At 41.0% G+C, this 26,566-nt stretch overlaps 1 protein-coding gene and 1 long non-coding RNA gene across 2 annotated transcripts in view; one reads left to right on the top strand and one right to left on the bottom strand.

The window, feature by feature from the left end:
- The window catches only part of LOC111255598 (guanylate cyclase soluble subunit beta-1-like), a 30,557-nt gene that overhangs the window by 1,542 nt on the left and 2,449 nt on the right, over nt 1-26,566 (top strand). Inside the window, exons 3-14 of the mRNA XM_086977965.1 lie at nt 7,764-7,837; nt 11,583-11,686; nt 13,290-13,678; nt 16,035-16,228; nt 16,913-17,126; nt 18,323-18,589; nt 18,891-19,157; nt 22,232-22,378; nt 23,698-23,935; nt 24,502-24,662; nt 25,833-25,987; nt 26,357-26,494. Coding sequence (XP_086834091.1) covers nt 7,764-7,837; nt 11,583-11,686; nt 13,290-13,678; nt 16,035-16,228; nt 16,913-17,126; nt 18,323-18,589; nt 18,891-19,157; nt 22,232-22,378; nt 23,698-23,935; nt 24,502-24,662; nt 25,833-25,987; nt 26,357-26,494 — 2,348 coding nt within the window. The remainder of the gene's footprint in view (nt 1-7,763; nt 7,838-11,582; nt 11,687-13,289; nt 13,679-16,034; nt 16,229-16,912; nt 17,127-18,322; nt 18,590-18,890; nt 19,158-22,231; nt 22,379-23,697; nt 23,936-24,501; nt 24,663-25,832; nt 25,988-26,356; nt 26,495-26,566) is intronic.
- Nucleotides 4,845-7,062, bottom strand: LOC111255599 (uncharacterized). The gene is made up of 3 exons (XR_015328101.1): nt 7,016-7,062; nt 6,656-6,742; nt 4,845-5,266 (listed from the first exon to the last, which is right to left on the bottom strand). It is a non-coding gene; the product is annotated as an uncharacterized LOC111255599 (long non-coding RNA).

The following is a 26,566-nucleotide window of genomic DNA, read 5'->3' as shown; positions in this document are numbered from 1 at the left end:
AAATCATAATTATTTAAACGTTGCGTCGATCGGCATTCTCTCACATGTGCAAGTGTACAGCGTATTTTTCATTCTATAAAGGCAAGCCTATTTGTAGGCATGTCTCAACACTTCTAGATCACCTCAACTGCCTGCATAGATGTGTTTAAAATAAGATTTTCTCATTGAGCGGGCCGCCTAAATATGTGGTACTAAAACAAATGCCTTTACGATTAGAGCATACCCGTACAAGCTTGATTGCCATTGGTCTCAAATCCGGCGATGAGCTAATTCACACTACTTAGGACCAGCAACGAGAATAGGCTATTGCGCAATTTAACTATGCCAACAATACGATTTACCACCACGAATGACGTAATCAGGCAGGCACAGATTTCAGGCAACATAAGTTCTCTTCAAAGTATGCATCAGTGGGGTCTCTCTGTGAGGTATGTGCTAGGTTCTAAACGAGGCTTAAATAAACGAATTCACGAGCTGTACGCGTATGAAGCCGCTTCGTAATAAGCTCAATGCTGGTTTTTCTTGCGATATTTCTTTTCCTTTCTTGTATGTGGATTTTTTTTCATTATGTATAGAACAATTATTCTGTATCAAATCTGTTTTATTAGTCTAGTAGATAGAGCAAAACTCTGACTTTGTTTAGAATCAAATGACGCGAACTAAGAGGAAATATTTACTTTTTGAAGGGGAAAACTTTTGCAGAAATCTGTTTGTGATGAAAAATGAGTACCTATTTTGAATGAACGGATTTGGATGAATAAACGGATTATGACACATACTGCTGCGGGTATTAATGCCATTACCCGGTAGAGGGAGCATATTCCACTACGATTCACTTGCCTTTTTCATTTAGAATTTTGTTTTCAACACTCAACGGCCCTGACCTACAAGTAGCAGTATATCGTATATAAAAGGAGAACTCGATTGAGATCTCTTTTAATTACGAACGTCATTTTTAGGGTAGGACTGATATTTCTCTTAGAACTGGACGAAATTGAATTCTAGTGGCTCACGATCGATTGTGAGCTCTGAACGTCTCGATTACTGTTTTTGCCGAGATGCTAGTACGGCATGTTGAAATTAATTTTCTCCTTAATGCAAAAGCAGATCACTTAAGTCCTACATGATTAGCACTCGGATATAGGCAGCGTTGATTGAAACACAGTTGTGTTCGAAAGAAATAAGGTCCCAGGGTTATTCGATAAACTAATCTTTACATGGCCATAAGCTAAAGAAGGGGAACGACCCAGGCATTGGTGCATATCAAGGATAGTTATATTCATCTCACGTATTTCAGCCGTTCTCTTTTTCAATTTCAAATATCAATTGTTAGTAAGAATAAGGCGCACATAGGCAAACCGTGTCGCCAAAAGCTGTACACTACAAACGAACTGTGATTGAAATATGCAATGAGATCATCGTTGCAGAGTAGTTATCATAATTAAATAGGGGCCATCGGGACCTATTTTTAATCTATTTATTTTTTACTCCGCCTCAGTTGCCTAATTTTAAGTTAGCCTTTTTTTTAAACTGGAAAATCCTATCTTGTGCATAACATTAAGTTCCTCTTATGTTCTTAACGTTGGTCGTAGAAGCAATATGTGCCTTTAGCAGGACTTGGTTGTTTTTGTGACCGCGTCGAGGATATATACATGTATATATACTTGTCCTTATTTGCTGTCTTCTCCCTGTTGTTAACTATTATGTATTGATCTCAGCTAATCATTGTCTATAAATAACTCAAGTTTCCTCTCCTTCCTTTGTTGCTCTGTCATTTAATGTTCGTATATTTCTTTGACGCCGTTGTCGCGTCACACGCGTTTCGATGACTTTGGCGATTGTCCTCCGCCTAGTTGTCCTTACAACGGTGACTTTGTTATTTTCGATAGAGATTTCAGCCCATCGTATACCGCGTATATAAGAAGTGCTGTGCAAACAGAGTCAGTGCTCGGTATCGCAGTTATCGTTGTCTATAGTTCGCATGCTTTCCCTATAAGTCTGTTCTGTTTGATCCTTTCATAGCCGTTGCCGCTTCTGTTACTCCAGGGAAGAAACGAAAACGGTAAAGGGAACAAAAATGAAAGACAACGAAAAAGTCGACCGGCAAGGTCGCCACTCTCTTATTTTCCAACCTGTTTTTGCGCACCAACAATACCAGACATTGTTCTGAATCTAACAGTAAGGATACTCTGACAAAAAAGCCCCATTTGCTTCGTCTGTTCCGAAGCTCGTTTAGTAAGAAGCCGGATTTTTGGCCAAGCTTGCCGGTCTCTGGCTTGGATTATGTGAAAGAACACGTTGACATAGTTTTAAGTAAGCGTTCAAAGTCAGAAATAAAGTATCTATGGGCATCGAGCCGTCGCTGTCTGGTATAATGGCGTATAATATTGCATTATTATCACAGTTTCAGGAAGAAAGCGTATAGATTGCATCACTGCGAATTATATCGATCGTTGCTTGTCTTAACCTTTAGTTGAAGCAAAACAACTTACCTTATTAGAAATTAGAAAACTAAATCGATTTTCTGTTTACACTTATAAACAATGGAAAATTCACCCATATACTTTGCTTATACAATTATTAAGAGCGCACATTAAGAGTCACGATTCACTCGTCTCAACTGCTGTACGTACGCTTTTACTGCTGACTAAGTGTGCACAAACAGCATAGAAATGACGGCAGCCATCATCTTCGCAGCTATTCTACGTAGCTTCACAAACCTCAAAACCAGGGTTACTAGCTAGCGTGCCTTGTAAATACTTCTGGATCGCTAGTGTGACATAGTACAGAGGCTTAACACACGGTTATCTTGTCTGACACGCAGGCAACGCCGTCTCGCTGACGGGTTGGTCTGGTTCTGGTTAAGCAATGTGGTAGTACGTGTTAGAGAAACTCTTGAACTACCAAGCTAGGTATGTAGAGTAGTATAATAAGTGTAATAGTTTCTTCAAGTTGAACTACTGCGACCTTCACGTCTCGTCCAGCAAAAACATATTCTATTCTATAGAAATTCAATGGTTTTATGACAACTATGGTTATATGAAGCTGTTAAGGATTACAAATCTGGCTTTTCAAGGCTCTGAAGCGATCCGTACTTGGCGTGTTATTTTTCGTTAGCGCCGTCTGGGTGGGCCATTCAAATTCGGGCAAAGTTGGCGATCTGTTCGTTGTAGCGGGCATGCGTTCACCCGCCATCCTTGGGGTAGAAAAAAACAAGAACTTGACCGAAAATCAACCACCATTCAATTTCCTTGAGCTAGACAGATTTCATCAAGGTTAAAAACTTTATTTTGGCCGATTTAGATGGTCTATGTTATTGCCAGTTTTCATGCGGCTTCCCAAAAAATCCGAGAAGGACTTTCATGAGTCAAACTGATCCTCAATAGGACTTAGACTTTATGAGCTCAAAATGCCATTTTTCGATATACCTAAATTTTTTTATAAAAGATATTCTCAATTGGGTCGTTCATATAAATTTCAACAGCTGGTCTTTTGGGACTTTTGGCTAAATTTTCGGGCCGTTTTGCCAGATCTTTTGGCCAGTTATCAGTCCAAAACGTGATTTGCTTGGAACTTTTTGTATAGGAAATTTTTGGTCTATTTTCAAGATGCTTCGAGACGAGTTTACGTTTATGAGTATCGCTAGACGCGTAATTACTACATGGAAGTTTTATACGACTTAAAGGAGAAGCATTTTACAATTTACTGGGTCCCGAACGGAAGCTGTATTCGTAGCGAATAATGATGCTATCGAACAAATATGATTGTCAGAAATTAGATTCTGGTACATGGAAAGCGTCGTTGAAATGTCTGTCTCTGTTTAAATACTCATAACTCATAGAAAGTGTTAGATTTAAATTCTCCATCCTGTGCTTGTTCATTAACAACCACGATAGGAGTCTCTATTGAAGGCAGTGACAAGATTCGCTATCTAGCACGGTTTCAACATATGAGAAGAGGCAAAAGGTGATGACGACGGCAAAAGTTTGTGCTTTTTACTAAGTAGTTTACTATTCAATGTATTATCGTCGACGGTTCTCAAGTCTCGGATTTTTCCTCACGTTTACCTCTCAAAATCATGCCGGGTACGAAAGGTTGATGTATAGTTATTTACCAGCTTCTTTGAACGGTAATAATAAGCTTACGCGATACCGACAAAGGTGCGCACTCTGCTAAGCCCCCACTGGGATTTCAGAATAGTCCTAATGGCACACGATGCTTAAGTAGATATTGTTCATCTTAGCCGCTCTGCGCGTAAACATTTTTAGAAAATTACATTAGCGTTCAAGCATATCCTCTAGTATGTTTATAAATAGATTACCTTAAACATTTTGTCCTCATCTTATCGTTTATCACAAAATCGATCTGGCAAATTATCTTGGCCTCTAATTGTCAAGAAAAAAAACTCCTCGAGAGCCAATGGTGCCGAGACGATTCCTGGTGGCGCGTGCATATACTACTAGGTTTTTGCTAAACTCATTGAACTCTAGCATGTTATGCTAACGGACTAAAAGGTAGACTAGCGTAATCTTTTTTATACCAGAGGAGCGAAATGATCTAGAGAGAAAAAACAGATTTATAGGTTTTGGATCACAAGTAGCGCATTAGATGTCTTTTATCGCATTGATGTTGGCACGTAAAACAGGCTCCACTATTGCTACTGTTATTGAGATTACAACCACGCAAATAAATAATCAGGCCAGTTCTGTACACGCTATTGACTTGATTTGTTTTACTGCATATGTATGATAACTAATATGTGGTAGAAAACGCAAAGATTTTTGAGCAGTCAAGATTCTTCGCTAGTTTTCCCTCAAGTAGTTACATACATATATAGTGCTTTTTTTAGTAATGTACGACTTATTAGTCAGTGGTGTCTACAATGCTCGGTAGTGATGTTGAAGAACGACAAAAAAAATCTTGAAGCGAAGATGTTTGGCTTAGCGTGAAGTGTGAATAAGGCATTTTCACCTACGAAGAGTTTTAATTGCTGTTCTGTGAGGCAATCGTTTTCTGTCCTTCTTCCACGGACAAAATAAAGTTTTATTTACTTATTGTTAGCGCACATTTTCCAGCTTACTTCTATCAGGTTTGTTTCTGTACTGTCTTACTCACAACGGTAGATGACCCTGAGGCTTCTTCGGCAATAGCGGAACGACAAACGCAGATATAAAAAAACGAATCACTGACTTCTGCTGCTGCTGCTCGTACTATGCCTCCAACTGCCGTTGGCATCGTTGTAGTGATCGGCACAAGATCTCATCGTCTGTAAAAGAAATAGGAAAGCCCAGATTCAATAATTTTCTATCCTGACTATTCAGTGTAACAAAGGCCCAAATGGAAAGACGCATCAAATAGTAAACGGCTAGGCGTTAGTCAAATTTACCAAATGGATTGAAATTAATCTACTTCATCGCTTGCAGCTAGTAGATGCTTAAACCAATGATGAAGCGGTACGCGACATAACCAGATATCAACAGTATTGTATTACAATATTCAAACAACTATCTAGTTTCGCTAGAAATATACATCTAACTCTGTTAAAACGTCGATTTTATGAAAAAAAAAACGAAACAGTACTACGAAATCCATATACGCATCTTATTTACAATGAGAGGTTTTCAATTTTTATTTTTACTAAAAAATAATGCATCTATCGTCTCGATAACATAATATTTTACGCCATAAACATTACACAAGTAACCACTCCTAAATAGTCTTGTAAAACTTGTATCAATTGCATCACGTATGTATGTAATGTATTCTTCTACCCGCACCTAGTCAACTGTCTCGACTTTATCCTTGCCTGCCAGGAGGCCGTGGCAGGACATGCGCAATCGGTGGTTCAGGATTTCGCAGGTAAAGTACTATCGACCCAATGGATCCCGATTGACCCGAACAAAACTGAGTATCTCCGAAGAAGATGAGAATTAGATTGTCTTCGCTCAGTTTGACGAACGGTATATCATAGAATAAGGGCAAACTTCCGCCTAGCAAGCGAGCTAAGGGCGGGCTTTTGCAGCCGACCTTTTTAAATATATTTTTCTGCCTTACGCTTAGCAAGTCGTGGTTCCAACGGGCCAACTAATAGCAGAACGTTTTGCCATAACTGTTTTACATAGTACCTAATCGTACAGGGAATTCCTAGAGTGAGAAGAAGATACGGCATGAACGTCGAACATACTGTCTTGCGCCTACAATTCCGCACTACTCAGATATTACGCTTGTATATCAGAACCTGGCAAAACAAGACGAAGACTTGTGAAGAATAAATTTTTGATAGAGTCTTTCGCCGATGCAATCCAAAATATCAAAAGGGTACTGCTCGTACTCTTCTGAGACCCTTCGATGTGGCAGGCCGCCTACACAGCTTGATGTCGTAGATAATCGTCGCTTGTATTAATTACCTACCTTATGTTTGGATGCCGTCCTTGTCCGTGATTAATTATAACAAAATTAGCCAGTTAGAAAGATTACGCGACCAGATCGTTAATCTTGAAATCTGCATATTGAACCATTGCACAGATGCTATTTACCGGCATTCATCGAATGATATAATTCTGACCTGGCCAAGGCCATCTCGTTACCTTAATGGTTTGCAAAAAGGTTTCTAATGAACTAGAATAAGGCCGCTGAAGAACCTCGATTTACTCACAGCAGGCAGGGATATCAAACGTAGATCACTTTTACACCGTCCATAATTAGAGACAGCAAACGAGGGAACACTTTCGTACACCTTTACCTGTCAAGAGTGAACTAAATCAGATGTTTGCGCTAGAATTGCCGTCAGTGTTAGAATATTATACCATGCGAAAATATCAGGTGTGGGGTAACTTCTCGTCAGGTATGCAGAATCAATGGCTTCTACACTCGTGCTGTTCTGAAGCCGAGCAGCATGTACATACTTATGAGTTTCACGAAAGCTAGTTTCTATTGACGCACGTATCGTTTCTCTAATTTTTTTTGCAATAATGAACACTAAGAAGGCATGAATATAGTTCAATTATCATGAAACCTTTAAGCTGGCCACGGTACGATGCTCCATGCAAAAGTCCAAGCGAGCATGTAGACCACTGGCTGTGTCAGACAATTGAATGCGGCGTCTGCGAAACACCTTTATTAGTAGAGCTCTTTTGAGATCATTAGTATACACTGATGAACCGATCTGATTAAATAATTTTCTTCGTGCACCGATTTTTCGAATGAAAACATCTGAGCCAACACCATTTGCAGTATAAAATGAAAAAGGAACTGTCCTATTTTTTAACATGCTAATTATCATCTTAATAAAATGGTGAAACTTCACGGGCTATCTAAAGACGAAACAAGACAATTATAATGTGTGGGCTATCGTAAGCATCAACTGTACACATAGCAACGGCTGTGACCTAAATACCCATAAACACGCCGCAGCTCCAGATGTTTGTAAATTACGGGTACGTTTATTTCATTTATTTCGTATCCGCCTATCTGCGAGGTTAAAACCTGAATTTGCCATTTTTGAATCTGATTCGTGAGCGGAAGTGGCGCTAAAGTTCGAGCAAATAGAGTGTTTTTCTTACATAAAATTCGACCAAGTAACTTTGTAGTCACGGCGCATTTCAGTCTATGATCGAATAGGTCGAATAAAAGCTGTTGTATATGGCCCAAACTAGCTCTCAAGCGGAGACGAATTGGAATATACGCCATATTAGTACTGACCGTAGCTGACGAACTGGGCTTCGCAAGCAAAAATGATATAACTTTTAATTGTTAACTTTCAGTATGGATTCTTCTGTTCAGCTCTTGAGGAGTTTATCGTTGAGAAACATGGACGCGATGCGTGGATTAAAATTTTGTAAGTATTTTTGATAATTTGCGTTTATCCTTATTTGTATAACACAGCCACATTTAAAATAAAGCCTAAAAACGTATTCTGCTCCGAACCAGTTGTTCGTTTTAAAGGTCGTAACGGAACTGTCCACGAGCAATGAAAAATTGCCCTTCGGGGCGGATCCTTGAAACCTTTCACAGGGAAATACATCACCTCCCTTAGATCTTGATACGGCAACAAATCATGAAATTTCTTGTCTGACTACTACCAGTAAGTTTCATTGTTGACTTTCGATAAATTAGAACGCAATGTAGCCATTAATGTATCAAATTTGAGCGGATCTTACACTTGTCTAGAGTGGTAAATGTACGATGGGCCAGCGAACAGAATAATTCAGTTTCAAACAACAACTTGTATGGCTTGCGTTCTCCTTGTTCTTCCTGGCGCAGCGTTCTCTCGCCAGAACTAGGAACATAGTCTTCTACTGTGTCCAAAACGACCGATTACAATACAGTTGAAAGGGAGTTGGCCTGAAGCACGTAGATTTTGTACACTTTTCGTGTACTTCGATTCCACTGTCGTGACGTCGTAGAGTTCTCTCGCCGAACTTTTTCCTAAACAAAAAGTTAACGCCAGGTTAACCCAAGCTTCTAGTTGAAGATGCTCTATTCGGGCGCCCCGAAGAGCACGGCCAAGCGGGAAAGTTCTACTCCATAAAAATACAATTTATGACCAACGACTAAATAGCATGCAATCCAATAGGATGAGATAGTTTGTTGTATTCAAATGAAATTCACAATTTAAGGCTTGGAACTCGGACCGGATGCGGGGTGGTGTGGGGGGGATGGAAGTTTGTCTTTCATCTCTGAATTGTGCAGAAAGCGGCTCTAAACCTCATTGCGGTTCGTCCGTAAATCTAGCCTGCCTCCAGTCGCGCGCATTCCAACAGCAATCCCTCTCCGATCTGCAGTGTGTCGGAAGTTCAATATCATTACAGCGATCAGTACTACGATTACCGTTACTAGATGCCAAAGCAAAGATACTGACCTTCTGCAAAAGGACGTAAAAAACGCAAAAATGAACACTAGCAACCACTGGGTAATATACATACATAGCACATTTCGCTTGACAATCAGATAAATATAGCCTGATTATAAAAATATATAATCTGAACATTATAGTCATGTAGTCATATATTAATCTTTTGTTAAATATACAATAGGCACGTTTCAAAGTAGCACGACGCGCTTTCCATAATAGAATTAAGAATGTTATAGGGATATGATCTGTTGGTCGCGCTGCCCTTGACATTGTTTTTATGACAACGCAGCCAAACTTAGTTTGAATAGGAAAGCGTCAACTTAAAAAAAAAGTTACAATTTTCTTAAATAGACCTTTATAAATACAACATGTCAGACAGCTTTTTCAAATCTCTGATGTTTTTCGGCTAATCTGCATAGCGCGCACAAATTTTAGTTTTTCAGTAAAGTTCGTAGAAACATACTTCGGGCATACTTGAACAACTTACCCCGCTACAGATTTTTCAGTACCGTTAAAAGCTTTGGTTCAACTCGGAGTAACTGACTGGTAACCAAACAGAAAATAAGCGTCAAGGGGATGATCTAAAGACACGTTTAGGGATAGTTGCGGCAACTTATTCTTTTAGATCCCTATAGTTCTACAAGTACGTGTCCTTGGGTTATATGATTGAGTACAACTTTATAGCGCTATTATCACACATTCTATTAAACTATTATTACAAAATCTCATTTGTATATCCGCGGAAAATTTTCCGAGCAGTCATATTGTCTTTCCTCCGTTCACATGTTTGTTCTCTATCTGCACAAGCAGTAGCTGTTCGCCTTGCATATATCGGCAGCTGCCTGGCTTGATAAGCGGAACACTATATATATAAAGGATTGTCAGCTTGTTGACTGGATTCGAAGGGAGAGGCGTGCATCGATTCACCACTTTTGTGTGATGGCCTGTAAATAGGTTTTTCTGCGAAAATAATCTCCTCACTTAACTTACCCCGTTCTTCTATCGACGACGGCAGCTGTCACAGACCAACGTAGTTCCGTTCATGAATGATAAAGTGCATCACAGAACGTATCGCAGAAGATCGCTAATGTGAAAAGAGCAGCAAATCTGAACACCTTGATTTGTAAACCTATTTGCTTGTCCTAGCAATAAGACTCATACAAGGTGGTCCTATAACACTTCCCTTGTATTCGGCAAAATTCATGAATATCCATCCATTCGCAGTGAAGTTCTATCGAACTAGATCTAAATACCTGAGCCCGAGCGTGAATCAATTATACACACTTATTCTTGCAAACTATTTTTTAGTGAACGACGCTTTGACGGTGATAAATATCAACAGCGTGTTCCTCTCTTCGCATTGACGGCTGCATTATGTCGTTTAAATTTCAATACTATTCTGTAAATTTAAAATCTAAATATTGTTTCAAAAAATATCCTACAAAGGTACGGTGCAAGGAATAATTTGGCCTCGTTATCCTTAGCACCGTTAACGGGCTTAGCACGAACAGTTCTTATGAGCCCTTCTGGATATACTGTGTAGAAAACCATTGTTTATAAGTAGAATTTGAGTTATTTTCCTTGGACTAAATAATAGTCGCTTCGCAAACTGGTTGGCTAATGTAAAAAAAATGGCTTTCGACATTTGCTCGTTTGATTTAAGAGTTTGTGAAACTCGTCGACAAAATAGATTATGGCCTCGTCCTGCTCATCCCTGTGCCCACTATTGCCTTATGGATGCTGATTTTGTTGTATTGAGAATGCTGGTTCTCTGCCAGCGTTATCAGAGACATTTGCGATTCTTACGGATACGAATCGCGTAGAAGCGAAAGCAGAAAGAAAATAAAGTTCGTTTCTTTTTGTATGAGGCAGTGGTAGAGAACACGAGCAAAAAGGGGCAAACGCTAAGGGCCCGTCAAAAAGGCCTATTACCGATGCATCCAGTAAATAGTGGCCGGGAAGACATGAAGACAGCTGATGCTTTTCTGCAGTTTTCTCGACCGGAAGAAATCGTGGAAAGGGCTTTATTTCTTGAGGATATCGGGCCGAGGATGTGAGATAGTAACGGAATTTTGATGGTTCAGCAAATAGATGTTCGTCTCGACAACATCAATGGATTCAGATCTAGATAATAATCCCTTGTGATAGCTTTGTGGGTAACGTATTTGGCTGCTAATTTTAAAAACGCGTAGCGGTATGGGTTCGAACCCGGGCATAGAGACACGTCGTGAAAACCAGCCGTTTAATGGAATACCTAACGGAGATACCGGACGTAAAACTCGAAACATAGAGATCTTCATAATGATAGCTGCCTCATACGCCATGAAGCAGGCTCCGCGATCAAAGAACGACTGCCATCTTCAAAGCGAATGTGGCTAAGCATGTGACGATAGATGCAGCGTTGAGTGTTATTGCCATTGCTGTTTCACGAACGGCGATGCAACGCGACTGCGAAGCGTAGTACAAACTAGAAAAAAAAAACGTACATATTTGAAAGGACCAGGACATGTTGGAACGTAACCTTTAAAAACAAAACTCGTGTTTTTCTTCAAGTAACTTCAATATGCACGAGGTATGTATGGTAATTAATGGGAAGACTAGGCGAATATAAATGGGTATAAATAGTTGTATGACTAAAAGTAAAATAAAACAAGCGCATGTAGAACAAATGTGAGCTAACCTATAGATTTTTTTCCTTTTTTGTATGTCGTATGTGAATCATTGTCAGACGGAAGAGTCACGTAAAGCTGCATGGTGGATCCTTCCTCCTACACAAGCAATATCCCGACGATCTTCTTCTGAAACTCGTGCAATCTGCCGCCGACACAATCGGTATAGGTCGACTAGTGTCAAGTAGAAATGTAGTACAGAAACATTTATTGGTGACACTTTAAACTCCCTGTAATAACAGATCAGCGACCAAAGAAGACAATCCTAAAAAATAGACTGGCAATTTATAGCCCAGTTTTACCCAACTACAAGCATAGTAATGCTATAGAACAAGGTATCTATGGTAAGAATACATGCAGCAATGTCAAAGTGGTTCAGTCAGCTTAGGGTTACAGTACTTTGGCGACAAGTACATTTTTATTACGATAACAATTACCGTTTTTTATTTCAATTACTAGCTGCGTATGAAAAATTTAGCTTATAACCCCCGTGAGCTACGGAACGCTCAGCAGATGAGGTCGTAATACTCAGTAGCGTGAAAACAGAGGGACAGAAAAACAAATATGTGTTCAGCTATTCAGATATTAGACCGGGTCGCTTGGATTTTTACGTTGGTAAAATGGAATACCAGATTTCGTGTCAAGTCTATTATCTCATAATGTTTGATGTAGATTTGACACACTGAGCCTATTTCGTCTATTAGATCTTGATAAGATTTAGTAAATAGTATATATTTAGTTGAATAGTAGTTGAAAATTACATTGTCATAATCGGAACAGCGTTATAAACATTTTCAACGGCGTGTAATCAGGAACTTCACGTGGATTAACTGCTAAAGCACGTAATATTCGTGACCTCCATTTGACAAATACCTAACTTAATTTTTTAATCTGTTTACAAAAATTTAATTTAGTCTTATCAAACTCAGTAGCTTAAAAATAAATACTTTTAAAAATACTTCTTCTCGTCTTTAATTTTTAGTGAAAATATATACCAGTCATCTTTCACCAGTTGGAGGTAAACATAAAATGATACGTAGCCCTATAATATATTACAATGATCAGGAACTTGAAGTGATTTAACATGCATATATATATATATAACTTAAACCGAAGAGCATAGCGTGCTTTAACATTCATACAATTGCTGATCATCAAGTCAGGTGGCCTTAACGTTTCATAATAGATCACTGCTGCTATGTTGTAGTACATATTGTTCTTTAGATCTCGGTAGACCTTTTAGTCTAGGTGGCATTTAAAACGGGTGTGAGGCTAAAGCTGTCAAAAGCAAAACAACTTCCTGAGGCTTTCAGTGCTATTAGCTAAACTGAGACAGACACTTACGACGTAGAATAAACATTCAGTTGTTGACAACTGGAAAGCTATCACCATGAAAAATCATGGTAAGGGTTACGTTTGGACATAAAAACCTGTAGCCTACTTTCATCATCCTAGATTTTATCTCTTCAACCAAAAGCGAGCTTTGACGCGGTCAGAACTAAACGAAACTTCTTCCGAAACCCTTTTTATGCCTTGAGCCTTATTTTAAGTCGACTTTATAGATTTACTAAGTTTAAATGCTACTTTACAAGAGATATACTAACTGTACACATGCAATTAATATGGCCTACCCATGATCGTAATATTTGACCACTCAATTACACATGCTTTTCGTTATAGGCAATCAGTTGCTTTGCATAGGACCAATCGATCGTTGCGTTCAAAAATAGCTATATGTCGCTTTTTTTGCATGCTGTTTGTTACAGGTTTAAGCCCCGACGATGTGTTAGAAGAGCTGGGCTCCCATTTCCTCAGCTATTGTTTGGCGCGAGGCTACGACAAAATGCTTCGCGTATTGGGGTCCAACCTCTCGGACTTCTTAAGTAATCTGGATAACCTCCACGACCATGTAACGGTGTCCTATTGCAACATGAAGGCGCCAAGTTTCCGCGTCACGCCGGGGCCAAACGGTTCCATTCATCTCCACTATTATTCGACACGAAAGGGCCTGCAGGGTATCGTGCGTGGACTAGTTAAAACGGTAGCGCGTGATTTGTTCGAAACTGACGTCAGTATAGGGATTTGTCGGGTGCTCGAACAGGCTGGTGAGAGGTACCACTTCCTCATGGAAATCTCAGATAACTCCCTCCTCAAGGTAAGCGATCGAACTCATTGTTATATGTCCACCACTTCACTGGTGTTGACATTTTCTGAGTCTAATGGCGTTCTGCGGGATTACTGTAGAGTGCATAAAGTCAGAATAATGTAAAAATAAACTTATAAGAGAGATAAATATGAGTCTTAAAGGGAAACGTTTGTTTGCTTTGGTGCCTCATTCGCATGTATACTTCCACCCCGCCCTGTATACTTCAACAAACCCATGTCGTACGTTCTATATTCGAACGCTTTTCATCCTGAACCAAGAATTATTCAACGAGATAAAATCGAACCTCTATTCGTAGAGAAAAGAGAAAGAAGACGAAAGGACCTGGCGTGTTTAGCAAATTCTCTTTGACACTTGTGTACGCAGCCAAAAGGGGCATAAAAAGGTATCGGAAAAAGAAGACATGCTAACTTTGCTCAAGCTGCAGTCACCAAAAGGCCCAAAATATAGATCTATGTTCACCTTCTCTTTAGCGTTTCCCTCGTCTAGCTTTGCGGTGCGCCTCTGTTTTACGAGACAAAAGACAGGGTACTCACTTTCTCTTGAGATCTTTAAATGATTTAGTTGCATAACGACAACATATATATACACTTGTTGGCCATGCGAAGACACAAGAAATCAGTGCTTTTACCGGCTTGCTACGGTATCGTCCTACGCAATTGAGAAATACGTAAGAAAACGCATTAGACTTCTATAGGGCCCGGTAGACCAGGGCAATATGTGAGCAGAGTATCTGATACGGTAGATATGCTTGCTTAGGTGAACAGGCTGTACCTTATCACCATCTGTGTAGGGCACATAAAAGCAAGTAACGGTGCCTTGATCTTCGTGACACGTAGCGTCGACGTGAGGTTATTCCCTGGCAATAAGGAATTAATGGACGCAGGAATAGAATCGCGAGCCAAGTGTTTGATAACGCCTGACGTAGAACAATGGCAAAGAAAGCGCATAGAAAAAATTGCGGGCTGAATACAAAAATGAGGCGAGCTGGAACGGTCAGTCAAATCTGTGCAGTTCTTCAGAAAATTTTCAGATATGAACCGTAAAACACAATAGATGTCTGCTTTAGTCACCTAGATACTTTCTGCGAACTCTATTTGAGCACATTCGTCAGGCGGAGTGGCAGAGTCCCCCAAAACTCTTATAGTCTTGAGTACTTAGATATTTACGGAAAAAAAACTTGCGGATGCATTTACTTTTAGCAAAATGGATGGCTTTCTATGTGTCAGACTGAAAAGTGATATATCTTGAGGCGCTAAAAATAGGTTTCGATAGTGGTTAAAAGTAATTTTTATAAAACTTGGGATTGCTATATTAGTCATGAGATATGGAAAGACCCCTTTCAATCGATCGAATGTACGTTCTGTGCATTAATCAACATTTCACTCTTCCCTTTTTAAAAGGAACTCGTAGTTATAAAAATCTCTCTATTTATTTAGAAAATTCCTGGAGCTTGTGGATGAAATAAGCTCTAGATGATTGGATTCCGGCAACTAAACTGCGTAATTAGCTTCTTGTAAAGATGTATCAGACGATGTTTGAGTTCGTATCCAGTCAAAATAGATTTTTCTTGATAAAAATGTTTACGGTATTTTAAAGTATAGCGATGAATACTGAGCTTGCTATTTCTATTTCAAGAATCGGCGCCGGCGACCTACAGCTAGGCCTGACAGCGGATTTCGTAATCCTTCGATTAGGAGACACCGATGGGCAAGACAGGCTATGTACAGATACTTAATGCGAAAAGAGACTTTGTCCCAGTCAATTAATGGGTAATACGATGATGATCGGGATTAATTAATCGGGAACCAGAGTACCAGTCAATAGAGGACGTACATTCATTATCTTCGCAGTAGGCAATGCGAATAATATTAAAAATACCAATATCGTATAAAACACCAATGATGAGCTGTTAGAAAATAGATAGGCCAGCTAAAAAATCCAGTAAGTTGAAAAGCGACAGATTGTTTTACCGCTTTTAAGAAGCTTCAGCAGGTGATACGTACAGCCGTACATGCGCAATCACTCAATTATATGAAAGCTATACAATCATTATATTTGCTTGGGTAATGCAAAGGTACCAGATAAAGTGTGATCGAGGCTTTCATAAGCCTTACCTATTAACATAAGTCTATTTATTAAGTTTGTCTGCCAGCTAGTTAGTATCATAGTTGGCTCGTGATAGTTGGCCAGCAAGGCCTAATTTCCAAGTAGAGCAGCAGCAGAAAAGGATTGCCGTCTTCGTAGAAACTGATGCCTGTTTATATGGGCCCATTTTACTTCTACCTTTATTGTTTATCCTTCTTCGTATGAAACTTTGAGCGGTGGATGTCATAAGCTTGGGTAGGTCAACATGTTGCAGGTTGCAACTCCTGACGGCGTGCGCCGCGGAAGTGGAGGAAGTAGCTGTGGAAATAGGAGTAAGCGATCGTCGTTCGCCTCTGCACATATCACCGACCACCTCAGCAAGCAACCCCAGGATCTGTGCATTTCAACACGAACCCTCTGTACAGCACTCCCGTTCCATGCACTTTTTGATAGGTAAGCCGATACGTGCAATAGCAGTAATCGAGTTACTGTGTGACTAAACAATAAAAAAGTTACTTTAAGTAGAGTTGTTACAAAATAATGATGAGAACTGTGTTTTTATATTATTTTTGACATTATCTATATACCTGTGTTTGTGGTCACGTATCTGTTTCATTGTCAATATTTAAAACAGATGAATATGATATCGTGCAGTCGATTATTGTTTTTTATTACAACTAAGTCCAGGTCTAAAAGTGCATGAACATCTACGGTGCAGTTTACTATTGAGGGCTTCTTAAGAAAACCACGAACTATTCCATACCTGGGGAAAAAAGTCTGTTTATTGGGAAATCGTAATTCAATGTTGAAGGGAATGATAATACTGGATGACGAACATCAGACAACACGGTTAATGGACTTAGATAACAGAGAGAAGCAAAACACGTCATCCATAGAAGATAGAGTCGTGGCATTTAGTTATACTCCATCTTTGTGGACTTGCACACAAAAGAAACCGCTCTGGCACAATTGTTTTGGAGAATATGAAGTCAAAAATATCTTAATAGGCCGAACCAGTCTGCCGACGGTACAAGTCGAATTAACGAGTAATTTTATAGTGAAGCTTTTCGTTCCTACTATCCATGCATTTCGTTCACTTTCTATCCTACCGCAATACGGATCGGGGCATATATCCAGGGACCTGATTATATTAGAAGTAGGAGACGCGCTGCGTGCAATGATCCGAAACAGCGTATGGACATCGTCATCACTCGGCGGTCCAGCCTCCGTCAAGCTTACGGACGTATTTCGTATTGCGAGACCCGTATTGGAGGTGAGCTTCGACGCGATCTTAGACTATCTCAACCAGGCATTCGTACTTTTACTCCGCAATGATGCCGCTAATGTGCGGGTAAGTTAAACTAAGCGTGCTCATTAACCCTAGCTGTATATAAAGTTAAAATTAATCCTAATAATTCTGTGCTTATCGCTGTTACTGCGATAGTTGGCTTTGTTGCTTTTACGCATCCAGAATCATCATGCAGACACCGTACTATACAAATTTCTTCAACTATAATTTGACGAGCCCGGTTCGACTAGTGACATTTACAATATTGTAATCGAAAATCATTTGTAGAGCGTTGCATATTAATGGTAATTTAATTATTAATTACTTAATGGTAAATTAATAATAAATTAAGACAATTTTTCAAAACAGTTACATTCAATTGTCGGGAACCGAGAGCAGACTGCGTACTTGACAGCAAATTTCGAAACCAGTTTATAAATAAGGAAAACAAAAAAAAGGTGTTGACATATATTTATCTCGCTAGCGTAGTAGGTACTGCACGGATATTTTCAGAAAGGGATTTTCCTACGCGACCGCCTAAAGCAAGTCTCGGCATTGTTAGTTGGCTAATTAGTGACCAGCTAAACTTTCAGATACTTGTCCCCTCTACTATGGCCGTTTAGAGAGTCCGGACGTATCGACGGGCCTATCCGCCACCCGTGGCGTTTTGCCAGCTCAGTTTCGTTGTTCGGCACCGAGAGAAAAAATTATCTTTTTGGCAGCTGCATTAACATTTAAAGAAGTCTACCCTTGAAATAATCGCTTGGCGAGGGTAACAGTAGCCATCGTAGCATCTGTACCAGTTGTAGACGTAGTTTTTGTTTTTTAGTCAGCGAGGGGGAAAAATTTGGCGTGGTGCAAGTGTTGCGTGCGTTGAGATTCTCTGCATTTGTGCATATGCTGCTACTGGCGTTACACAGACCTATTTACTAGTCACATAGCTGTCTGGCTGTGTTGGGTTTCGAAGGCGACCAGCCGACCCAGCCCAACCACACTACTCCGTATGCATCCCTTTGCCCCCTGCCTGGAGGGCGTAGTGTGGCGAAAAATTCACGCACCATTCATTGCATATGACAACAGTGAGACGCACCTCGGTTCTCAGCTGTCCAGGTAGTTACTGTTGGTGCTTTCAATGTAGTCGATTCATAATTGGAAGGGCGATATTTGTGGTGGGGTTCAGTATTACAGCGCATCTGTCCTCGAGTTTTACGCTTTCTCATCCTCAATCCTTGAGCACTTTTACCTTTATTTTCCCTTAGGCGAACGTTGTCGGGAACGATGCAATGAGCAATCTGAATGAGTCTGTACGCTTCAAGGGCCAGATGATTTCGGTCCCGGAGAGCGACACGTTATTGTTCGTAGGCTCTCCACGTTTTACAGAAATCGAGGATATGGCTCGTACGGGTGTCTACTTTTCTGATTTTCCTGTACACGACGCTTCAAAGGATCTCGTCTTGCTCTCGCATTATCAAAAAGGCGAGCGGGAACTCGTCGAGAAGCTGGACGAAGCTAGCAATCACCTCAAGGTATGAAAGAACTTTCTGATGGAATATATTATAGCTTAGGCAATACCGCTGGACACCGAGCGGTAACGTGTGTTTTAGGCAAAGCTAACGGTACACATTTAAATGAAACAAAAAATTTTAGTAAATTATCCTCAAGAGGTTTGGCTAATAGCCATAACGTTTTTACAAAATGAGATGCCTTCCTCTTGTTTACATCTCTTATCACACACAGATATTGATTGCTCCTAGTACGAAATACCTTTGTTGGTTGCCCTTTATAAGCTTTTATACTTCTGTGTTTCTGTCGGCACAATCATTGCAGGTGCTCGAAGCGAGGTTGCGTGACGATAAAAAAAAGACTGAAGATTTGATCTGCTCGATTTTCCCGGCAAAAGTTGCACACTGCCTCCTAAAGGACCTGCCAGTTGAGGCCGAGCAATTTCCGATGATATCATGCCTTTTTTCCGACATTGTCGGCTTCACAGCGCTTTGCAGCAACGAAAATGTCGTACCTATGGACATCATTCGACTACTCAATCGGCTGTACGTGCAATTCGATGCGCTTACCAACATCCATCAAGTGTACAAGGTGGGTCTTGTCGTTTGAAAGTGCACCGCAGGTGTTATAGCCTGTTCTTATCTGAGGTCGATATTGCAGGCCAGCAGCTAGGTACTTATTACAATGTTACAGAGCCACGCGTAGGGTCCTTTATTGCTTTATGCTAAGCTAGCGACGACGTGAGTTAGACGTGTTCTCCCGCTGTGTCACCAGGCTGTGCTATGTAAGCAATCGTCATGGATTAGAGTGAACTTACCTATATATCTGCGCGTTTATGGATGCATTACATGCACCATCGACGATAAAAACGGGAAAGGCGTTTTTAGCTGGCGAGTGCCGCATCTGTGCTAGTATCGGTTGCAGCGGCTGTCGCTATGTTGATGTTAATGGATCGAACTACCTAGACGAGAGTCGGGAGCGACCGGACGGGTCACCGGCATCGGCGTAGCTTTTTCTGTTTTATAACTGGGTCGGTAGCTGATTTGTCATTTACCGGCTGCGACCGACCCATTGTCGAGCAAGTCCATTGTATAATATCTTCCTCTTGTTCTTCACTTAACGCGCGCAGCTTGCGGGCTTCTCATTTTCGACAGCAACCATGTCCGTGAACTAGCAGGGTATGTATGTACGCCTGTCTATTTTGCATCTGTATTTGTGCACGTTATGGAATAGTGGTTGAAACAGCACGATACTGCACGCTCTACAGCTGGATTTATCTATATCACGGAGGCCAACGACGGTGGCAGCAGGGGCGGTAGTGGCGGATCGAGGGGGTAACATTCTAAGTAGCTTGTTGGGTATATGTCCTCATGCGATCCATATTGCTAAACGCTAACTTCCCCTAATACCCCTTAATTCTGGCCCCGCCGCCACTTTTTTCGAGAATAGCCCTCGAAAAAATTGACTGTCCAAGCGCTTTCGCAACTCGATAAGTTAGTTCGTGAAGCTTTTCAGACGGAGGATGTCGGCAGTGGGCTGGACTAATTGACATTGGGCTGGTTTGCATTAGTCAGGCACTACTGGGGTTCAGCTGCCGCGAGCAACGCTGGAGTATGCTGTTGAAGGAGGCATATTAAACTTTCAGCTACACAGAGATACATACGTAGGTACTCACACCTGTAAGTTGCTTAAACAACCGAAATCGTTGTGGTTCGGTGCTTATTCGGCGTTTCGGATCACGGGAACGTAAGTAATTAAACAAAAAGCAAACAACGATCTACGAATGATAAACTCTTGACAGTTGTCTTTTTTTGTAGATTAAATACAGCTGACACATAGAGAAACATGCAGAGATTAAACATTGATTACGCAATCTGTTAGTAATGGTTACCACCTCATTGGCTACAACCTCTAAGCGAACATCGTTAAAGATCCACCACTTTGTCTTTAATCTATCTGCTGCACAGAGTTAATCTACGAACAAGATAAATTTCAAAACAAACAATCGACACTAATGTCTCGGTCGAGAGATATGCCATGACAAGCCTAGGAATGGGACATTGTACATAACATAAGATTGGCCTTGAAACCATAATGGTATAGTTACATCATCCGACTTTCTTCCCCCATCAAGTGCTAAGTCACTTGGTTTGAGAATCGAAACTCAGAGACCGGAATATAAAACTCTTTTGATACCGTCTGAAACGGAAACCCATGCGGAATGAGTCGAACTCCAATGTTGTATCGAGCTGTGGAGAGGTGAAGTCTTAACTAACCGCTTTATTTGCGGGCAAAAATATGGCCTTTTCTTGACAGGTATTGGGTAAAGAAAGTATATGTCTTGTTACATTATAGACACTAAGAATAGTCGTCGAACTTTCTGCTTTTGTGTTGAATAAAGATTCAGATTAAATGAACGAAATTTAATCTCGACGTCGTTCTTGTCTCAACGAATTTTTTCGTAGATCACATATTCGACGATAAGGAAGGACGCGACATAACAAATAAGGGCTACTTCCATAGCTGCTGTTACTCATAGGCGTCTTTTTTATCGGTAACCTTTCCCTCTTCTCTGTAAGGCAAGTGAAATCTACATTGAGTCCCTTGACGCCTTATATCTAAGTAGATTTAACTGAGGCTAAACTGCATTTCTCATGCAAGAGCTGCCCATGAGGGCATAATTGTCTAGCGAGATTGTCCCTCCAGTAGTGGAATCTTTTTAATATAGGTATATATGTGCCTCAAAGAAATCAAGATGTTTTGGGTTTATCGGTCTCAAGGTGTCCCTATTGTAGCAGCATATATCTTTCACGCTTTTCTATGGCTCCGACCAACTATTGTGATTTCACTCGCAATCAAACTCAAATAGAAATCACCTTCAGCTTCAAATCGAGTCTCACTTGATGCATTGGCACATAGATGGGATTGAGCAAAGCGTCACCAGACTTAAAATACCAAGGCTAAATATATTTAGTCCTACTAACGGGGTAGTTTTCTATCCGCTACTCATTAAAGAAGACAGCTTTCTTAGATCCCAGAGAAGAGAAGTATGTTTTATGTAGCCCTGCCGGTTACCGGTTTATGGGCTAATCTTTTCGGTACTGCTTAATACCTGATAACAACAAATTACAGTCCATTCGGCGTACAAAAACTTTCAGATTCTGACCGGAATATTATTCGGTTAGCCATATAAAGGCTAGATGAGAGGGCGGCAAGTAGTTCCATATGTAGCTGTTTTGGTAGCGTGGGATGCTTAAAGCATAATGTCTACGTTGAACTGAGCCATTAATTACACATTATAATGATTTTTTTAAGCTGAGGTGCCATAGTTATGTTATAATTGAAGTAACAACAAAGAAGCATTTGCGAATAGGCTTTTAATTATTACCTTATCGCAATGGTCACCGGTCATGTGCTTTTACCTGTGCTAACGATTATATTTTAGCGTTTGTATGTACACTTTGAATCAAACTATTAATTTAAAAGTCAATATATTTATTTATTAATTATTAATGAAGCACGCGACGTTTAGAAAGTAGTTAGATGCGAACAAAAAAATTATAATAATTTACATGGCAATAGTGATTTACATGGTAATTCGTCTTAGTTGCCTCATTTCCCCCAGCGTCATAATTGGGGATTTCGTTAATATTATCTTTATATAGGTGGAGACCATCGGAGATGCATACATGGTGGTTTCGAGTGTTCCCGAACCGATGGCGGACCACGCCGACCGGCTAGTGATGCTCGGGCTCGAGATGGTCACTATATCCCGTAAGGTACAATCGCCTGTACCCGGACATAAACTTGAGGTAGGTACAATAATACAGTACACTTATTTACTATCGTTTTTTCCATAATCCTCTCCTTATTTCTTTCATTCCTATTTTTCTCTGTTTCGTACATTTCATTCACATTTAAGTGTAGCCCGATAGGCCGAGCGACCCCCAACCAGATTGGTTAGCATAGAATGAAAGCAGCTAACAAGAAAGCAGCTAACAAGAAAGCAAGCAAGCAGGCAGCTGGTAAGCGGCTCAAACACAGGCGGCTCTCTCGGGTCTGCCCTACGCTAGCCTTTTCTGAGCCTCTACGTTGTCCTTGTGTGCATTGCTTTCTGTGCCCAAACCCTTGCGTTTCCTCAGTACGGATCAAGTTTTGCGTCCACCAGCCATAGCAGGATCGCAGTGGTGGCACAAGTGAAACAGCTCTATGGTTCGTCCCCAGTCTAGAACATTTAAAGGCCGTCTTCGCTGGTTAACGCTCGGTCACCGCAGATAGCGTTACCGTTTTCACCACACAGCTCCCGACGACTATGGTAATGACAATGATGGGGACAAGAAGCGCTATTACGCGCGACCGGCTAGCGACCTCCTCAAGAACGCTCTAATGAAGCTGAGTTTTTGATTCTGCCGGCGAGTGAAAGCGGCAAGTATGGCAGAATCTACGCTGGCAGTGTGATCTCTAAAAGCCATTTGGAGGCGATATGCAAAACGCGCGATTAAGCTTTTGTCACAATAAGGTGAAATGACGATAGTAGTGATGAGTGGAATAGCCGGTGCAGTTCAGTTTGTTGCCGTGGTCAATTTGCTTTCGTTGGCATTCGTTCTTTCGTCCTGAGTTAACATCACTCTCGCTAGAGCTATAGCTGTTGGTGCTTTTATGAGTGCTTCCACACTTGTCTCCCGCATGTCTCCCTCAACCCGCGAACCCCCCAAATCCAATTTTCTTTCTCCCGCGGGGTGACGTGCAAAGACGATTTGGTCCATTCGTTGGTTAGCTACGTCGCTACCGCATGATGGTGTCATGTCGCTGGGGTTGTCAAGGGCAGACAGCGAAGAAGACCCTTGTCGCTCTTTAAGTGTCTCTCTGTTGGTACTCAGCTACGTTACACTGTTTTTTGTTATAGCGCTAACTGCGGCGTTTGCCAGTCACTGTGTGCAACGTGTGTCTCTCACACTGGGTCTGTGGGTCGGCCGGCGTGTATAAATAATGAAAGACAAACTCAAATAAAAGGGATAAAAGGGGCGTATGCAGTAGGCGATTAAGCTGTTCTTAGTTTCATTCTTAACTTTTTCTTACTCAGTCATGATATTTGCCTATCCTCTTTTCTGTCTGTCTGTCTGTCTGTCAGATTCGGGTGGGCATCCATTCCGGGCCAGCAATGGCAGGCATCGTAGGTGCACACATGCCACGTTATTGTCTGTTCGGCCATACGGTAACACTTGCCAACCGAATAGAAGCCCGTAGTCTACCTTCGCACGTCAATGTTAGCGCAGTGACCAAGGAGCTTCTCATGGACCAACAGAGATACTTTTTTCTACGAAACACGAATTGTAACGACCTGGACGTCATCTGCTACTTCGTAACATGTAAGCCATTTCGGTCTGTGAAGGTGAATGCCTTAAACAACTAAAGACAAACAAGTAACGCGCTCTACTCGTGTCCGTAACTTCTAGGTAGAGATACTTTTAGGCTAATGCAATAGACACATAGTTAAGATACGCAGTGCGAAAGGAGAGGTATATCGAGAGCGTATCCGTGGGCAAACACGCTTAAATTTTCACGTTTTTCTATTATTATCATAGGTAATCCATGAACAACTAGTACTCAATGATACGAATTGTCCTAAAAGTGCGGCGGCCATTTGAAGCGCCTCTGTTTTAGCCACGTACTATAAGCTGTATTTTGTCGCGGTTATTCATCCACCCTGAAACACACCGAGTTTCTTAATAGATATGTACGCAAAACAACTGTTGTTCCGTATGCTTTCTGCCGCCTGTTACTTCTGATGCTGCTATTGTTGCTGTTGGCTTACGGGAGATGGAGCATCGTGCCGTTGTTAGTTGGTGCTGACCAACAACTACTCCACAATTCTCGCTTACAGCTCACTGACCAGTTGTCTCTTTCTTCGTTTTCGTTTTGCCTCGATCCGTAGGCACTTCTAGCTGCCGATGGAACGCCGAGGATGAGCAGCTTCCGGTCTCGCTGAACACTGGTGGGGGTCACTTCCGGTCACCATCCAACTCTCCTCCTGCCGCAGCCTCACCCCACTCTACGTCCAGCTCGCTTTCCGATTCACCTCTTGAGGTTCAGCTGGTAGGTTTTTATCGCCACATAGAAAAGTACACATAAATACAGAGGGCCATAGATGGAAGATTCGTATGACTCAGGCACTGTAGAAGCTGGGAGGACTTGGTGTTTATGTGCTACGTTAATAAGAGTAAATTGTTGAAACAGTTAATTATAGCAAACGCAACAGAAGAACAGAACTTTTTCAAAGCGTTTCAATATACATGTCTTGAGCTGAAAACCTACCTGGCCACTGGGAAGCGTAAGCATTTTTGAATGAAGAAAAATTATCGATTGTTGGTACCGATAATCACACAACATTTTAATTATAAAAAAAAATCTAAAGAGCAGCATTTTTCTAGGACACTAAACGGATTTCTAATCTAGACGAAAGTGAAGTTACATTGATCTGCGCCTAATGGTTGAATGACGGCTATAATTGACAGTAACTTAAATAGTAACTAGTAATAACTTCGATTTGAGTAAAAGACATAGCGTTGTCGCTGCTAGCATACAAAATTAAATCAATTTAATACGGTATGTTCATTTCAATACCACAGTCAGGAGAAAGGTTATAGCGACTAGTGTCTGGGTGAGTTGATAATAAGACAGCTAAAACCATAAGTGCTTTGTCGGTCGCGTGTATTTTTACTCGATAAACCCAGTTTTTTTTTCAAACTATCCCATTGATTTTGCAAGAGACGCTAAATGCTTAAGAATAATATAACGCCTAGCATAATAGGATTAAGTACAAAATAAATTAGCATAATGTTTCGATCGTCTGTAACATACAAGAACGTGACTGCGAATAAAACCATGAGTGTCAAAACTCTCGTAGTCTCGTTAAAAGGAAGGAAAGCTAGCTAGTGTTAGGCGACATCTTGTGTGTTATTATTTGTCGTCTCAACTAGTATTCGATGCTGCGTTCAGCGGAACAGCGATTTCCCAGCGCACTCTAATCCTCAGGTGACGATTATAGTCTACAGCCTGCATGGTCTTCGTAGGTATACAGACAAGAGGAGACTGAGTGCGAAACTGAGCGCTCTAGCGAGAATGGATATATTTAGGCTAATTAGCTCTTCCCTTTTTCGTTGCTGGTTGCTCCATGCTTGAATCCTTGATTCGGCCTAAACGCCTCTTGGCGTATCAACTCCTCGATCGACATATGTCCTTGTATTGTCTTGCGGGACAATTCAGGAGGAGATTGAAAACGTCTCGCGCCAGGGGAGCATTCGGCAAATTTTCTGCGCTCGAAAGAAGTTCGACCTCCCTTCAGTGTCTGACATTATCGGGTCAAACAACGAACGCCGTCACGCCCAGGCGGAAATAGATGAACTTCGAAATAATCCCAGGTACATCGAGAATAAAGTAGGAGACAACAAGGACTACATATAGCAGTTATGTCAATGAGTGTCTGTTCTAAATTAATGCAACGGAGTTCGTATGCACATACGCGTAGAGTGCCTGTAATCTCAATCTTGCTAATTACTAACAATATTACTGGTCTCAAAGAAGACTAAATGATGATTCTGTCAGAGGGTAGGAACTAAGCAGAACATTTTTAATTACTATGTCCGAACAAATGCAAACAAGACATTCTCGATGTAGTTTAGCAGATGTTAAAATTAGCTGATGTCAAAAAGTAATATCTAATTTTGTCGTGCGATCAACATGATTGTCGTGCCTATTGTAAGTTCTTTAATCTCTGCCTTATTCTCTAGGGCATCTCCGCTCCGATTAACTGAAGCATGCCAGTCGTCGAATCCGGACCTTCTGAAAATTGTGCCATGTATCATCAGCATCGAGACGGTCCCTAGTCGTCAAGGGTCGCTTGAGGGCGAGTTCGATCCCGTATCCAGGTAGGGTCACCAACTAGAGAACGGTATCTTCAACGGTAATCTATTCAAGGATATGAAAAACAAGGAAACCTC

This window comes from Varroa destructor, unplaced genomic scaffold, assembly GCF_002443255.2.
Source record: "Varroa destructor unplaced genomic scaffold, Vdes_3.0 BEIS01000001.1, whole genome shotgun sequence".
NCBI lineage: Eukaryota > Metazoa > Arthropoda > Arachnida > Mesostigmata > Varroidae > Varroa > Varroa destructor.
The sequence above is the reverse complement of the archived record's forward strand: the minus strand, read 5'-3'. Positions and strand labels throughout refer to the sequence as shown.